This window comes from Schistocerca gregaria, chromosome 4, assembly GCF_023897955.1.
Source record: "Schistocerca gregaria isolate iqSchGreg1 chromosome 4, iqSchGreg1.2, whole genome shotgun sequence".
In the NCBI taxonomy this organism is placed as follows: domain Eukaryota; kingdom Metazoa; phylum Arthropoda; class Insecta; order Orthoptera; family Acrididae; genus Schistocerca; species Schistocerca gregaria.
This window is the reverse complement of record NC_064923.1, coordinates 509,855,760-509,873,801: the sequence shown is the minus strand read 5'-3', so window position 1 is coordinate 509,873,801 and position 18,042 is coordinate 509,855,760. Positions and strand designations below refer to the sequence as shown.

At 42.9% G+C, this 18,042-nt stretch overlaps 1 protein-coding gene across 1 annotated transcript in view; it reads right to left on the bottom strand.

Moving 5' to 3' along the window:
- LOC126267439 (locomotion-related protein Hikaru genki-like) overlaps positions 1-18,042 on the bottom strand; it is a 422,288-nt gene that overhangs the window by 133,736 nt on the left and 270,510 nt on the right. Inside the window, exon 5 of the mRNA XM_049972705.1 lies at positions 8,641-8,814. Coding sequence (XP_049828662.1) covers positions 8,641-8,814 — 174 coding nt within the window. The remainder of the gene's footprint in view (positions 1-8,640; positions 8,815-18,042) is intronic.

The following is an 18,042-nucleotide window of genomic DNA, read 5'->3' as shown; positions in this document are numbered from 1 at the left end:
CCTTGAATGATGTTTATCGTTCACAAATTTAATTCCTGGCGGCGGTCTGAAGAATCGACATACACGTAAACAGAGAATGATTAACAGCTGTTATTGTGTGCCTAGTACCAATCCCTTGCCCTATTTCCAGTTTTAATAAAATTTGATTGTCATGGCTACATAATAGATAATAAAACGTACATGAGTGATATTCAACATTTTTAAGAACAACATTTGTAATGTTGGAGTTATTGTTTATAAGACAACAATATCGAGCCTAGCAACGTCCAGACCGCACTCACACTCGACATTACACTTACGGTGGCAATGCCTTGATTAAACTGCATCGAAGCAATAAGATAAAACACGTTACTCTGGACGCAACTATCCTCGTAGACGACGAAGTGATTTCAGCTGGAACAGAAGTTGGTTTACACCAAGGCCCGTAGATGTTTGTGAACAGAGCAAATACGTTTAATTTAAAATATCTTCACATCAAAACGAAACTGATAGAATTTAGTGTGTTTTAACCAGTTTGGGGGAAAACAGTAACTATTAACAAAGCAGTAGTGTCAGTTAACAGATCTCTTTATCTCCATGTCCGTAATCACCTTCCATTCCACAAAAAAAAAAAGTCACTAGATTGTCTGCAAACAGCAAAACGTAACTTAATTTAAAAGGATATTGGTGCAATTTTATCATTAAATCTTGAACTTAGGGCTGAGAACTGGTAGTATCGGTCACTCTTCAGATATTAGGTCTTTTCTGCTTGTATAATACAATCTAAAATTAGAATATACAGGGTGTTCCAAAATAATCTCTGCAACTCTAATAACATACATTTCGGGAATAGGGACAGGTAAAAAATTGCGGCTTGCTACATAATGTTTACAAACACCTAAATTCTTAACAGTAATTTTACTCGCATCAATGTCTGTGCTACCTGCAGTTTGCATTATACCTAAGCGATAATCCAGTTCCACCTACGATCGGCCTAACATGTCCTAATAACGTGTGCGATTGCTGCTCCGAAGCGAATTCGCAGTTCGTACAGGTCCCACACCGATGTATGGTGGACAATATCCTTCAGAAAGCCCCAAAGAAAATTTTCTAATGGAGTTACACGACATATTCCAGTGAATCTGAAGATGCTTCATATAAGGTAAAAAGCGTCATAGGAGGATAAATAAAAAATCCAGTGTTTGAACTAAGACTGATTGTTCTTTCATAGTAATGAGGTCATGTGACGACAGCATGGGCGAGAGGGAGTGGGGGGGGGGGGGGGGGGGGGAAGGGGCAGGGAAAGGATCTCCTCTGCCAGTCCGCCGACGCAGAAGTGTGCCGTCCAAAGCCTTCCCCACGATTGTGGCCCAGTGACAAAGGGAGACATCCTGCTGCTGCATGATGTGAGCCTGCAGTTATTCACCCGGTAGAGATTCAAACTGTTCGACCATGTTCAGATAAACGGCCGAGGTTGTTCGCGCGTCTGGAAATAAAGACGATTCTACTATACCGTCATGGAGCAGACAACGCCACAGGTTTACCTTTGTATGTCACGCACGATTTTCACGCTAAATAGGGGTTCCCAGAATCTGAGACACTACAGTGTGTCGGTTTATCTTCCAGGACACATAACAGGAAGCCTTGTGTGTGTACGTCGCATTTTTCAGATAATCCGGATCATCGTCGATGCATCTCAGGTGGCGTCATCAGACTGAAGCGCATGCAGCAGCTGCAGCATGTAGGCATGAAGCTTCAGTGTCTTGTGCAGCACCAAGTGCACAGAGGTTGGTGGTAGCTGCGACTGTCGAGACGCCTTGCAGAGTGATATGAGGAGGTTCCGGGCCATGTTGCACCCTTCCGACATCTACATCACCCGTGCTCGGACTCATAGAACGAGTATTCTTCATGACAGTTCAGCCTTACTTAACCTCGTATAACACTGTTCGATGGTAGGACGTGATGATGAAAAAAATATACAAAAAACTTCAAGTGCGTGTGAACACTATGCCGCAAACAGCACCTTTCTACCCATCCCCGTTTCTGAAACGGCGATCAGAGTTGTACAGATCATTTTTTTGGCACCCTGTATATTCTTTACTCTTACCTTGTACGACTATAGCTATTTTTGGCGTTGTATCAATGTTTATTGATGATGTAAAGAACAAATATTAAAGAGAAAGGAGAAGGAAGTTCCAGAATGGAACATGAGGAGCATGTGGTAGTGGCTGGACGAAGAAAGAGAAAGACACGTAGAAAGAGAGAGAAGCAACAATGTAAGAATTATTTATCTTTGGCGTTTCATTACTTACATAAGAAGTCATGATGCGAGTAAGAAACTACAGCAATTTTAGAATTGTAGTATGAACTTGGAATAATCAAACTAAATTTTATAAGTAGCGAAAGATGAACATTACGTAAATTACACAGAATATTGGAAGTATCAATATTGTTGTATGGATCGTATTACTGGGAACAGGAGCTGGGTAAACTATATTTGACAGAGAGAAAAATGAATATATCTGAAAATATTTAAAATTATTTTATTTCAATGAAAAGAATGAACTATATATACTAACAAAAAGAGTATTCAATAATAATGAAAGAAATCGGAACATCGAAGTAACTGCTGAAGTATAAGCTCTAAAAAAATAGAAGTAAAATGGGTTGCTGAGGGTTAGATGTACGTAGCGAAATACTGGAGACGGATCTTGTTGCTGATCTGGAAGATGATGTGGTGAAAATTCTTCACGTCCCCTGTGGTCAAACTGATATGTTGCTGATTTTAGAAACAGTAATATGTTTTTAGTGTTAAAACAACACAGTGAAACAATAACTACAAAATGAATGTGGGCAACACTATAGGGTGTTTCAAAGAGACTGGTCCGACTATGGAAACAGAACTTGGAGAAAATTTTTACCTCATGTATATCTTTATGGTTTTGCTTAAAAAAGCAAGTATACTATTTTAAAAGGGTACATATATTACATGTATGCACTTAAGGGGTTGCACAAAAAATATGGAAATGAAAAAAAAGAAAAAACACACTGCCAAGCCTAATACGGTGTATCAAAACAGTTTCCTGACGTTTCAGAGTGGATAAATACAGGTCCTGTGGGTTTTGAAGGGAACCTTATACCAGCCATCCCACAAAAGAGTGACTAAACAGGTAACGATGGAGGAATCGCATAGCGTACAAGCAACCTTCTCTAGAAAGTAGTACTGAAACTTGGCGAATGTATTGGCCAGGAGAGATTCGACAATTCATCCTCGCGCTCACGAAATCAGTCCGGCACGATGCGAGTTGTGTGAAAAAGTGGCCCTATTGTCTTGGGGCACACCTTCACCATTGTGTACAAAGTTGCACTTGGGGTCGCCCTGATTAGGCCGGCCGGAATGGCCGAGCGGTTCTAGGCGCTACAGTCTGGTACCGCGTGACCGCTACGGTCGCAGGTTCGAATCCTGATTCGGGCATGGATGTGTGTGATGTCCTCAGGTGAGTTAGGTTTAAGTAGTTCTAAGTTCTAGGGGACTGATGATCTGAGAAGGTCATAGAAGTCCCATAGTGCTCAGAGCCATTTCAACCATTTTTTGAACCTGATCAGCAAAAACAGTCACATAATCCTTGGAAATAATTCAACCATTCAGACTAATCAATGGACTACATAGAGTAGACAATACTAGACTCACTTATTTTTATGTCATCGGTCTACTGACTGGTTTGATGCGGCCCGCCACGCATTCCTTTCCTGTGCTAACCTCTTCATCTCAGAGTAGCACTTGCAACCTACGTCCTCAATTATTTGCTTGACGTATTCCAATCTCTGTCTTCCTCTACAGTTTTTGCCCTCTACAGCTCCCTCTAGTACCATAGAAGTCGTTCCCTCATGTCTTAGCAGATGTCCTATCATCCTGTTCCTTCTCCATATCAGTGTTTCCCACATATTCCATTCCTCTCCATTCCTTATCTTATCAGTCCACCTAATTTTCAACACTCGTCTATAGCACCACATCTCAAATGCTTCTATTCTCTTCCGTTCCGATTTTCCCACAGACCATCTTTCACTACCATACAATGCTGTACTCCAGACGTACATCCTCAGAAATTTATTCCTCAAATTAAGGCCGGTATTTGATATTAGTAGACTTCTCTTGGCCAGAAATGCCTTTTTTTGCCATAGCGAGTCTGCTTTTGATGTCCTGCTTGCTCCGTCCGTCATTGGTTATTTTACTGCCTAGGTAACAGAATTCCTTAACTTCATTCACTTCGTGACCATCAATCCTGATGTTACGTTTCTCGCTGTTCTCATTTCTACTACTTCTCATTACCTTCGTCTTTCTCCGATTTACTCTCAAACCATACTGTATACTCATTAGACTGTCCATTCCGTTCAGAAGATCATTTAATTCTTTTTCACTTTCACTCTGGATAGCAATGTCATCAGCGAATCGTATCATTGATATCCTTTCACCTTGTATTTTAATTCCACTCCTGAACCTTTCTTTTATTTCTATCATTGCTTCCTCGATGTACAGATTGAAGAGTAGGGGTGAAAGACTACAGCCTTGTCTTACACCCTTCTTAATACGAGCACTTAGATCTTGATCGTCCACTCTTATTATTCCCTCTTGGTTGTTGTACATATTGTATATGACCCGTCTCTCCCTATAGCTTACCCCTACTTTCTTCAGAATCTCGAACAGCTTGCACCAATTTATATTGTCGAACGCTTTTTCCAGGTCGACAAACCCTATGAACGTGTCTTAATTTTTTTTTTTTTTTTTTTGAGCCTTGCTTCCATTACTAGCCGTAACGTCAGAATTGCCTCTCTCGTCCCTTTACTTTTCCTAAAGCCAAACTGATCGTCAACTAGCGCATTCTCAATTTTCTTTTCCATTCTTCTGTATTTCATTCTTGTAAGCAGGTTCGATGCATGAGCTATTAAGCTGATTGTGCGATAATTTTCGCACTTGTCAGCTCTTGCCGTCTACGGAATTGTGTGGATGATGCTTTTCCGAAAGTCAGATGGTATGTCGCCAGACTCATATATTCTACACACCAACGTGAATGGACGTTTTGTTGGCACTTCCCCTAATGATTTTAGAAATTCTGATGGAATGTTATCCATCACTCCTGCCTTATTTGACCGTAAGTCCTCCAAAGCTCTTTTAAACTCCGATTCTAATACTGGATCCCCTATCTCTTCTAAATCGACTCCTGTTTCTTCTTCTATCACATCAGACAAATCTTCACTCTCATAGAGGCTTTCAATGTATTCCACATATCTGCTCTCTCCTCTGCATTTAACAGTGGAATCCCCGTTGCGCTCTTAATGTTACCACCGTTGCTTTTAATGTCACCAAAGGTTGTTTTGACTTTCCTGTATGCTGAGTCTGTCCTTAAGACAATCATATCTTTTTCGATGTCTTCACATTTTTCCTGCACCCATTTCGTCTTAGCTTCCCTGCACTTCCTATTTATTTCATTCTTCAGCGACTTGTATTTCTGTATTCCTGATTTTCCCGGAACATGTTTGTACTTCCTCCTTTCATCAATCAACTGAAGTATTTCTTGTGTTACCCATGGTTTCTTCGCAGCTACCTTCTTTGTACCTATGTTTTCCTTCCCAACTTCTGCGATGACCCTTTTTAGAGAAGTCCATTCCTCTTCAACTGTAGTGCCTACTGCGCTATTCCTTATTGCTGTATCTATAGCGTTAGAGAACTTCAAACGTATCTCCTCATTCCTTATTACTTCCGTATCCCACTTCTTTGCGTATTGATTCTTCCTGACTAATGTCATGAACTTCAGCCTACTCTTCATCACTACTATATTGTGATCTGAGTCTATATCTGATCCTGGGTACGCCTTACAATCCAGTATCTGATTTCGGAATCTCTGTCTGAACATGATGTAATCTAATTGAAATCTTGCCGTATCTCCCGGCCTTTTCCAAGTATACCTCCTCCTCTTGTGATTCTTGAACAGGGTATTCGCTATTACTAGCTGACACTTGTTACAGAACCTAATTAGTCTTTCTCCTCTTTCATTCCTTGTCTCAAGCCCATATTCTCCTGTAACCTTTTCTTCTACTCCTTCCCCTACAACTGCAGTCCAGTAGCCCATGACTATTAGATTTTCGTCCCCCTTTACATACTGCATTACCCTTTCAATATCCTCATACACTTTCTCTATCTGTTCATCTTCAGCTTGCGACGTCGGCATGTATACCTGAACTGTCGTTGTCGGTGTTGGTCTGCTGTCGATTCTGATGAGAACAACCCCATCACAGAACTGTTCACAGTAACACACCCTCTGCCCTACCTTCCTATTCATAACGAATCCTACACCTGTTATACCATTTTCTGCTGCTGTTGATATTACCGTATACTCATCTGACCAGAAATCCTTGTCTTCCTTCCACTTCGCTTCACTCACCCCTACTATATCTAGCTTGAGCCTTTGCATTTCCCTTTTCAGATTTTCTAGTTTCCCTACCACGTTCAAGCTTCTGACATTCCACGCCCCGACTCGTAGAACATTATCCTTTCGTTGATTATTCAATCTTTTTCTCATGGTAACCTCCCCCTTGGCAGTCCCCTCCCGGAGATCCGAATGGGGGACTATTCCGGAATCTTTTGCCAATGGAGAGATCATCATGACACTTCTTCAATTACAGGCCACATATCCTGTGAATAAACATTATGTGTCTTTAATGCAGTGGTTTCCATTGCCTTCTGCATCCTCATGTCGTTGATCATTGCTGATTCCTCCGCCTTTAGGGGCAATTTCCCACCACTAGGACAAGAGAGTGCCCTGAACCTCTATCCGCTCCTCCGCTCTCTTTGACAAAGCCGTTGGCAGAATGAGGCTGACTTCTTATGCCGGAAGTCTTCGGCCGCCTATGATATTTATCAAAATTTAGGAAGTGTCGGGGATCGAACCCGGGACCGAAGACGTTCTGTTTATGAATCAAAGACGCTACCCCCTTTTTTTTTAATTTAATTTTTCCTCATTTTGTTCGATATAGTTCGTTGCGTTTGGTCGGGGCGGACATCACAAGACATCCATTCCAATTGATCGTTGGTTCCTTGACTCAGTTTTTTTTTATAGCAGAGAGCACGCAGTCCTCTGACGGAACACGCTGAGCTACCGTGCCGGCTCCCTAGACCACGGTTACTAGACTCACAACCATTTGAAAAGGCCCCGGTGGCTGAAACCAATCGCGCTGTTAAAAGGTGAACTTGTAGCTGGCTACCATAATTGCGGATACACTGAACCATCCAACATGCTGCAGAAAAAGAAACTTCTTGAAACACCCTGTACTTTGTACATGATCCACAATTCTTATACTCAGTGTTTTCACAATTTTGTTGCATTTAGTTTGGATTCCGGAGAAGTGTAGAAACACGCGAAGTAATATTGACCCTACATCTCGCCTTAGAAGGTGGGTTAAGGGAAGGCAAAGGTACTTTTATAGAATTTGAAGACAGAGAAAGCTGTTGATAATGTTAACTGGAATAGTGTCTTTGAAATTCTGAAGATAGCAGGGTTAAAATGCAGGGAACGAAAAGCTATTTACACCTTGAACAGAAACCAGACGGCAGTTATAACAGTCGAGGGGCACGAGAGGGAGGCAGTGGTTGAGTTGGGAGTGTGATTGGGTTGTAGTCTATCCCTGGCGTTATTCAGTCTGTTCATGGAACAAGCAGTGAAGGAAACCAAAGAAAAATTTGTAGTACGAATTAGAGATCAAAGAGATGAAATAAAATCGTTGAGGTTTGAAGGTGACATTGTAATTTGTCCGAAAAAGCAAACGACTTGGAAGAGCAGTTGAACACAATGGACAGTGACTTGAAAGGAGGATATAAGACGAACATCAACAAAAGCAAAATGAGGATAATGGAATGTGGTCGAATTAAATCAAGTGATGCTGAGGCAATTAGATTAGGAAAGGAGACAGAGAAGTAGATGCGTTTTGTTATTTGGGGAAAATTGGAAATTTGTGGTAAGTTCCATGGGACCAAACTGCTGAGGTTATCGGTCCCTAGGCTTACGCACTACTTAATCTAATTTACGCTAAGGACAACACACACACCCATGTCTAAGGGAGCACTCGAACCTCCGACGGGGGGAGTGTTATTTGGGGAGCAAACTAGCTCATGGTCGAAATAGACAGGATATAAAATGTAGACTAGCAATGGGAAGAAAAACGTTTCTCAAGAAAAGAAATTTGTTAATATTAAATATAGATTTAAGTGTTAGGAAGTCGTTTCTGAATGTACTATTTGGGACTGCAGCCGTGAATGGAACTGAGAAATGGACGATAAACTGTTTAGACAAGATGAGAGTAGTAACTTTTGAAATGTGTTGCTACACAAGAAAGCTGAAGATTAGAGGGGTAGATCACTTTACTAATAAGGAGAAACTGAACAGGACTAGGGAGAAAAGAAATTTGTGGTCAACTTTACTAATAGAAGGGATAGGTTGACAAGATACGTTTTGAGACATCTGGAGATCATCAGATTAGTGTTTGATCGGAGTGTGGGGAGTAAAAATTGTAAAGGAAGCCGGAGAGGAGGATACAGCGAGCATGTCCGCCATTGATGGCGCGCCTCATCGAGTAGCCTACGTGCTGGAGGAGGAGCCGGCGGGCTACCTGTGAGGTACTGCCGGAACGTCGGCGTCCACGTCCACTCGGGGTTGCCGAGCTTCCGCGAGAAGAGGCACTCGAGGTGCAGCGTCGTGCCCGGGAAGACCGCCACCGCGCCAGACGGCTCCATCGAGGCCGCTCCCGCTGGCGTCTTCACCAGGATCGTCGGCGGCGCGTACTCTGCAATCACCAAACCACTCATCACAGATTTTCTAAACGGAATCTCCTCCCAGGAGTCACTCGAAGAGAACGCTTCTCTACATTAACAACCTCGATATGCAGTAGCGTTTTGGAGCATATACTGCATTCAAACATTATGATTCACCTCGAAGAGAACGATCTATTGATACGTAATCAGCATGGTTTCAGAAAACATCGCTCTTGTGCAACGCAGCTAGCTCTTAATTCGCACGAAGTAATGGCCGCTATCGACAGGGTATCTCAAATTGGTTCCGTATTTCTAGATTTCCTGAAAGCTTTTTACACCGTTCCTCACAAGCGACTTTTTCAGCTACATGTTACATGCGCTGTAGGTACAGTTTATGTTTGCCGGCCGGTGTGGCCGAGCGGTTCTAGGGACTTCAGACTGGAACTGCGCGACCGCTACGATCGCAGGTTCGAATCCTGCTTCGGACATGGATGTGCGATGTCCTTAGGTTAATTAGGTTTAAGTAGTTCTAAGTTCTACGTTCTAGGGGACTGATGACCTCAGCTATTAAGTCCCATAGTGCTCAGGGCCATTTGAACCATTTTTGAACAGTTTATGTTTGTTGAATGTAGTGGTCCTCAAGGCCTTCTGCCCTCTCATGTCGTTGACCATTGGTAGTTCTTCCAGCTTTTAGGGCCAGTTATCCACTGCAAGGGCAATAAAGTGCCCTGTCCTTTCCGGCAGTCTCTTTCACACGTCCGTTGGCAGACTGAGGTTCAAATGGCTCTGACCACTATGGGACTTAACTTCTGAGGTCATCAGTCCCCTAGAACGTAGAACTACTTAAACCTAACTAACCTAAGGACATCACACACATCCAAGCCCGAGGCAGGATTTGAACCTGCGACTGTAACGGTCGCGATGCTCCAGTCTGTAGCGCCTAGAGCCGCCCGGCCACCCCGGCCGGCGGCAGACTGAGGGTGACGTCTTATGTCGGAAGTCTTTGGCAGCTATTGCTGACGATTTTTTTTTCAGAATCTAACCTGTGATAGGGCTCGGATCCAGGACAGTGTGTCTTGATTACTAATCAAAGACCGTGTTCTCTTCTTTTTTTGTAGGGCTTTAAGAGTTCATGTCATGGGTGTTCCTTACAAAACAGGCAATTCAGTCTGCCGTTGTTTACTAAGAGGACCTGTGAAGCGCATCAGCTGGCGAGACAAGGAGTTGAACCAGAGCCAGATCGAATCCGCAGAGCGTATTAACAGCCTTTGGTCTAGCAATCTAGTGAGGATGAATGTGATTTATAGGCTGCCTGCTTTGCTAGTTTAGGCTAAAACTGGGCTGGTTCCCAAGCTACACCTCATGAAATACGGTACAAGAACAGATAAAATACGGAAACACGGAGAACAAAGTTCACAAAAATCATAGACAGATAATGCACAATACTTCCCATCCCTGCGTGCACTGACGACTGTGGCGACAAACTGAGCACAGGCCAAAAAGTTAAAAAGAAAGATAATAATGAAAAGATTCTGCCACGTGTGACGCAATAAACTCAAAACAGAGAGAGATATGTGGTACAGATATGAGGGACACTAAAAAATGGAAAAATAACCGTTACTATAGCCGTGGCCAAGCAATGCTACTGCACGTTGTAGAAGACAACGGAGATACTGAAAAGCCGAAGAATCTGGTACATCTGCCTAATACTGTGTAATGCCACTGAGATATCGCAGAACTACCCCAACTCGACATGGCAATTAAATCGACTAAAGCCTGAAGTAGCGGTGCATGGAACTGACACCATGAATCTTGCTGGGTTGTCCGCCCATTCGTAAGAGAAAGAAGGGATGGAGATCTCTTCTGAAAATTACGTAGCAAGGCATTCCTGATATGCTCAATAACGTTCATGTCTGGGGAGTTTGGTGGCCAGCTGAAGTGTTCCTAGATCCACTCTGTAGCAATTTCGGATGTGGACGTGTGGGGTGTCGCAATGTCCTGCTGCAGTTGCTCAAGTCTGTCGGAGTGCACAATGGACATGAGTTGATGCAAGTGATCAGGCAGGATGCTTACGTACGTATCATCTTTCAAAGTCGTATACAGACATATCAGTGGTTCCATATCCCTCCAACTGCACACGCCCCAAACCATTACAGAGCCTCCACCAGCTTGAACAGTCCCCTCCTGACACGCAGGATCCATAGATTCATGAGGTTGTCTGAATACCCGTGTACATCCATCCGATCGATACAATTTGAAACGAGATTCGTCCAACAAGGCAACTTGTTTCCAGTCATCAACAGTGCAAGGTCGGTGTTGACTGGCCCAGGCGAGGCGTAAACCTTTGTGTCGTGCAGTCATCATGGGTACACGGTGGGTCCTCGTCTCCGAAAGACCCTATCGATGTAGTTCCGATTAATGGTTGGCACGCTGACAATTGTTGACTGTCCAGCATTGAAATCAGCAGCAGTTTGCGGAAGGGTTACACTTGTGTCACGCTGAACGAATCTCTTCAGTCGTGTTTGGTCCCATTGTTGCTGGATCTTTTTCCGGCCGCAGCGATGTAGGAGATTTGATGTTTCACGGGATTCCCGACATTCAGGGTACACTCGTGAAATGGTCGTACAGGAAAATCTCCACTTCATCGCTACCTCAGGGATGCCGTGTTCCGTCGTTCGTGCGCTGACTATAACTTCATGTCTAAACTTACTTAAATCTTGGTAACCTGCCTTTGTAGCAGCAGTAACCGATCTAATAACTGCAACAGCACTTGTCTTATACTGGCGTTGTCGACAGCAGCGCCGTATTCTGCCTGTTTACATATCTGTTTGTTTGAATACGCACGCCTATACCAGCTTCTTTGGTGCTCCGGTGTAGACGAAGCGGCTAATTAGACAGAAGAAGACTTCACGATTAACCGTGGTCGGTCTCTGTTGTTTTCCAGTGATCGAGAGGCAGTCATGCTGCCACAGCAATGCACTGTCACGTTCATGACATTTTCACGGGACGCCCTCTTCTTTCACCGTAAACTATCCTAACACAATAGTATCAACTGTGTTTTACTATGCTTTTAATTAAATAAAATGAACCACCTACAGAGTCAAATGGCAGTTAAAATATCGATAAATATTTGTTCCGCTCGTTGAAGTCGAGACTTTCTCCAGGAAGAAGAAATGGAAACAAGTGCTCTCAGGGTTTCAATCCTTGATCTGTTCGTTTTTTCTCTAAGTACATGTTATCTCTGTTCCTTTCCTGTACTTATCGCTTACATACTGTCAACATCGAGCTGTTTCGATACGTCATTCCTAGGAAAGTTCATTCCTCCTAGTCTGATATGAAATATTGAAATATGAGCTTTGGTTAGTGTTGAGATTGGTACCAAAACTTTGTGAATAAAATATTCTCGGTTTTCGAGCTGCGTCAATTACAATAACATTTTGTCGGATTTGGCGTGGCTTGAAAACTAAGAAGATTTTATTCAATCACGCCGCCACTAAAGACTCTGAGGACACAAAAACTGCCGGCCGCGGTGGTCTCGTGGTTCTAGGCGCGCAGTCCGGAACCGTGCGACTGCTACGGTCGCAGGTTCGAATCCTGCCTCGGGCATGGATGTGTGTGATGTCCTTAGGTTAGCTGTTCAAGGTAATCACGTGTCAAATCAAAACATTGCGAAAGTCCTCAGCATAACCTACGAGGGTTGTCCAAAAAATGCACCGTGTTTTTCTCTCAGCAGAAAACAATATCACTTTTCTGAAGCGTTACGTATGTATTATTTGAAGTCTCCTCAGTGAGAGGGCCAAGTTTCCCTCACTTCCGACAAATAGCGTAGCTGCAGGACAGTTTCGAAACGGCGTCTGTAGGTGATATACGATACAAGGATCGTCGAGTCACTGAATTTCTTACTGCAGGGAAAGGAACTGTGGGGATAATTCACAAACGCTTGTGTCAAGTCTAGGTACAGTCAGTCGCTGGTCGCAGAGGGTGAGGTCATCCGAAGGCGGTTCAGCTGAGCTGCAAGATTTGCAGCGGACGGGGAGACCATTCCCCTGCCAGTGTTGCCACCACCCACCATACTGCTACTAGGTGAGTTTTTAACTGTTGCGAACGGAAACCAGACTGTCGCCGTGTTTTTTAAATGTGCCTGTCTACTTAGTATGTGTTTTAATCAGCACCACTGAAATAGTGTGTGTAGATAATACACGATTCCTTCGTGTGTGTAATTCTCATTATGTTCAATAAACAATTGTTGAAGAAAAATTTGTGGTGCATTACTTTCTGAGCAATCCTCGTAGAATCAGCATCTGAACTAGGAGGAACAAACTTTCGCAGCATGAGATAAATCTCCATATATCTGACACGAAATTCAAGAATATTTAAAAACGTAACTCCAACTATAACTAGTCCGTTGCCAGCCCTGTCATTACATCTATTACATGCTACAGTATAATGCAAATAGCAAAAACACTACAGAAATCATACTAACCATTCAGGATCGCATAAGATGTGTGTGTGTGTGTGATGGGGGGAGGGCATTGTGTTTAATGATGTCTCAAGTCCTTTACACGATCAGTTTAGGATACTGTATGGACAATGTGATTTTCATTCACTCTTTTTTCTTCCGGTTTGATATTAACAGGTGTCGTCGCCTCATGTATTAACCACTTATCATCACTCCTCTGTTATGCAGTAAGTGAAAAATTTCGTCTGCACCTAAGCATAACACTAAATATTCCTCCATCTCTTTCTTCATTACAATCTTGCGAGGTAACGGGCGAGTTGTGGCGCCCTGGAAATATCGGAGTCGGCGTGGCTGCAGTGGAGCCTCTCAGCAGGCCGCAGCTTGTCGTGTGATGCCGAACGTTAGCCAGGGTCCAGAGACCACATTGCTAGAAATTAAATGGTGATGCTGTGTCGATGAAGGAGACATGCTGGGAGTGCCAAAGATGGCGGAAACCTTAATGGCAGACATTTTATAGTTTGTATAGAAATTAATAGTAGCCAGATGAATCATGATACCTAAAAAATAAACATGTATGTTACCATTAATTGAACGAAAATTCCGATGATGTAACCATATTTTCAAGATCTTTATTAGTTTACATTTTGTATCTGCTGTAAATTATAGAAGTAACACCCAGTAACGATTTTCCAAAGTCTAAACGCTTCAATCGATTTTGTCGATCGATGTGTCTTTAGAAAGCTATTAGTGTAGACCTAAACTGGTATAAATTACAGGCATATAAGTTGAATAGTACGTGAGTTATTGGAGGTCAAAGTGGATGATTACTAACGATCCCGTCAGGCCATAAGTACTCCACAGTAACACAAGAAAACGCTAGCAGCATGCTTATAAATATATTTATTCGTCTATGTCTTTGCTTATATCCGATATATACTAGTCATGAAGAAATTGGTCAAATATTTACTGTGTTTTAGAAAGCACAGAGACGTTAGGCAACTGGACTACTTTTGCTTGCCATTCATTAGATATGTGTCTATTTTGTATTTAATAATGTGTGTTAGAGCGTGTTTATGGTCCAGCCGCAGGAATATGTATTTAATTTCAATTTAGTTAAATGTAGGTCCAGTATTTCGAATGTGTTTCAGTATTTTTGTGAGTGTGCATTGGCTATGAGACATGGAGGGAGCCTCTAGCCAATCACAGCGCTCATTACTACGGCAGGCGACTACCGAAGTGAATGTAGGAGGAGTTTCGAACAGGGTGGCGCAAGGGACACTCGCACAGGACGCGGAGGGCTCTGGACAGTACGGCAGGACACGTGAGAGTGCGGGAAAGTACGGCGCGACGGACGAACAGTCGCGAGAGAGACTTGGAGAGTGTGGAGCGGTTGGCCGTGGTCGCAGGTGATAGAAATACTTCAGAGTGCCTACTTGTGAACTTGTGAGATTTCAGTGGTTTCTACAGTGACGTAGTATGCGTTTAGAAGTGAATACCTCACGACCTATGTTGTTGCTCATAACTGATTACGTTCAATAGGAATCTGTTGTTCCCCTGTTCTTCAACTTATGCTTCATTTAATTGTTGGACCATCAACACCCATAAGTGTTTAGCAGAAATGTATCGCATTCTCAAAGTAGTTCTACTTTCGTACTCTTCATTTAAAGTCGTTAAGATAATACCTCCCTATTTTATATAATTGCAATCTTTCATTTTTAAATTCGCAATTGCCGAGTGATAGGAACCTTCGACCATTCGATTGATGCGTACATTCATGTGGTATACTATAGACTCAGCAGTATTTGGCTTGTAATGTGGCAACTACGTATCCGAGCCCCTAGACAACGAAACCAGCCAAAAATTTTAATATTTCATCACTGAGCCAGAGGGTATGTAGTTGAGGGCCAACACCACACCACCATCTTTATTTTAATTGATAGCCTGCTGTCTTACAGTTGAGGATAAATAACCACTAGCCTCCATTTAAACCACAGCAACGTCACATTGATGAGAAGATTAAAGGTTTAACTGTTACTATCGATATAGCCTCGTTTTCTGCATGTATAAGCCATGCTGTCTTCTTCTTGATCAAAACCGACGCAGTGTTTCTCTTATATTGTCAGCGTTGCCCGTGCTTTCCTTACCTGTGAATTATTATGGGTGGCGGTTACACTCAACAACTGAGCTAGGTTAATAATTGGCTCCTTTTACCGAACTCCCGACCCAGCAGCATTAGTCGCAGAACAACTGAGAGAAAATTTGGAATACATTTCACATAAATTTTCTCAGCATGTTATAGTTTTAGGTGGAGATTTCAATTTACCAGATATAGACTGGGACACTCAGATGTTTAGGACGGATGGTAGGCACAGAGCATCGAGTGACATTATACTGACTGCACTAACCGAAAATTGCCTCGAGCAATTAAACAGAGAACCGACTCGTGGAGATAACATCTTGGTCCTACTGATAACAAACAGACACGAACTTTTCGACTCTGTGAGTTCAGAACAGGGAATCAGTGATCATAAGGCCCTTTCAGCATCCCTGAATAAGGAAGTAAATAGGAATATAAAAAAAGGGAGGAAGGCTTATCCTATTAGCAAGAGTAATAGAAGGCAGATTTCAGACTACTTAACAGATCAAAACGAAAATTTCTGTTCCCACACTGACAATGTTGAGTGTTTATGGACAAAGTTCAACGTAATCGTAAAAGTGCATTTTAGACAGGTACGTGCCGAGTAAAACTGTGAGGGACGGGAAAAACCCACCGTGGTTCAACAACAAAGTTAGGGAACTACTGCGGAAGCAAAGACAGCTTCACTCCAAGTTTAAACGCAGCCAAAACCTCTCAGACAAACAGAAGCTAAACGATGTCAAAGTTAGCGTAAGGAGGGCTATGCGTGAAGCGTTCAGTGAATTCGAAAGTAAAATTCTATGTACCGACTTGACAAAAAATTCTAGGACGTTCTGGTCTTACGTTAAATCAGTAAGTGGCTCGAAACAGCATACCCAGACACTCCGGGATGTGATGGCATTGAAACAGAGGATGACACGCGTAAAGCTGAAATACTAACCACCTTTTTCCAAAGCTATTTTACAGAGGAAGACCGCACTGCAGTTCCTTCTCTAAATCTTCGCACAAACGAAAAAATGGCTGCCATCGAAATTAGTGACCAAGGAATAGAAAAGCAACAAGAATCACTCAACAAAGTCCACTGGACCTGACGGGATCCCAATTCGATTCTACACAGAGTACGCGAAAGAACTTGCCCCCCTTCTAACAGCCGTGTACCGCAAGTCTCTAGAGGAACGGAGGGTTCGAAATGATTGGAAAAAAGCATAGGTAGTCCCAGTCTTCAAGAAGGGTCGTCGAGCAGATGCGCAAAACTATAGACCTATATCTCTGACGTCGATCTGTTGTAGAGTTTTAGAACATGATTTTTGCTAGCGTGTCATGTCGTTTTTGGAAACCCAGAATCTACTCTGTAGGAATCAACATGGATTCCGGAAACAGCGATCGTATGAGACCCAACTCGCATTATTTCTTCATGAGACCCAGGAAATATTAGATACAGGATCCCAGGTAGATGCTATTTTCCTTGACTTCCGGAAGGCGTTCGATACAGTTCCGCACTTTCGCCTGATAAACAAAGCAAGAGCCTACTAAATATCAGACCACCTGTGTGGCTGGATTGAAGAGCTTTTAGCAAACAGAACACAGCATGTTGTTATCAATGGAAAGACGTCTACAGACGTTAAAGTAACCTCTGGTGTGCCACAGGGGAGTTTTATGGGACCATTGCTTTTCACAATATATATAAATGACCTAGTAGATAGTGTTGGAAGTTCCATGCGGCTTTTCGAGGATGATGCTGTAGTATACAGAGAAGTTGCAACATTAGAAAATTGTAGCGAAATGCAGGAAGATCTGCAGCGAATAGGCACTTGGTGCTGGGAGTGGCAACTGACCCTTAACATAGACAAATGTAATGTATTGCGAATACATAGAAAGAAGGATCCTTCATTGTATGATTGTATGACAGCGGAACAAACACTGGTAGCAGTTACTTCTGTAAAATATCTGGGAGTATGCGTGCGGAACGATTTGAAGTGGAATGATCATATAAAATTAATTGCTGCTAAGGCGGGTACCAGGTTGAGATTCATTGGGAGAGTTCTTAGAAAATGTAGTCCATCAACAAAGGAGGTGGCTCACAAAACACTCGTTCGACCAATACTTGAGTATCGTTCATCAGTGTGGGATCCGTACCAGATCGGGTTGACGGAGGAGATAGAGAAGATCCAAAGAAGAGCGGCGCGTTTCGTCACAGGGTTATTTGGTAACCATGATAGCGTTAAGGAGATGTTTAACAAACTGAAGTGGTAAACTCTGCAAGAGAGGCGCTCTGCATCGCAATGTAGCTTGCTGTCCAGGTTTCGAGAGGGTGCGTTTCTGGATGAGGTATCGAATATATTGCTTCCCCCTACTTATACCTCCCGAGGAGATCACGAATGTAAAATTAGAGAGATTCGAGCGCGCACTGTGGCTTTCAGACAGTCGTTTTTTCCCGCGAACCGTACGCGACTGGAACAGGAAAGGGAGGTAATGACAGTGGCACGTAAAGTGCTCTCCGCCACACACCGTTGGGTGGCTTGCGGAGGATAACTGTAGATGTAGATGTAGATCTGTATGTATTTCCGTTTTTTATGATTCCATCTTCTATGTTTACACTTTTCTTCCTCGGTTCTCCCCAGACCAGTGATCATCTTCTCCATATTTGATCCCGTAGTATAGCTG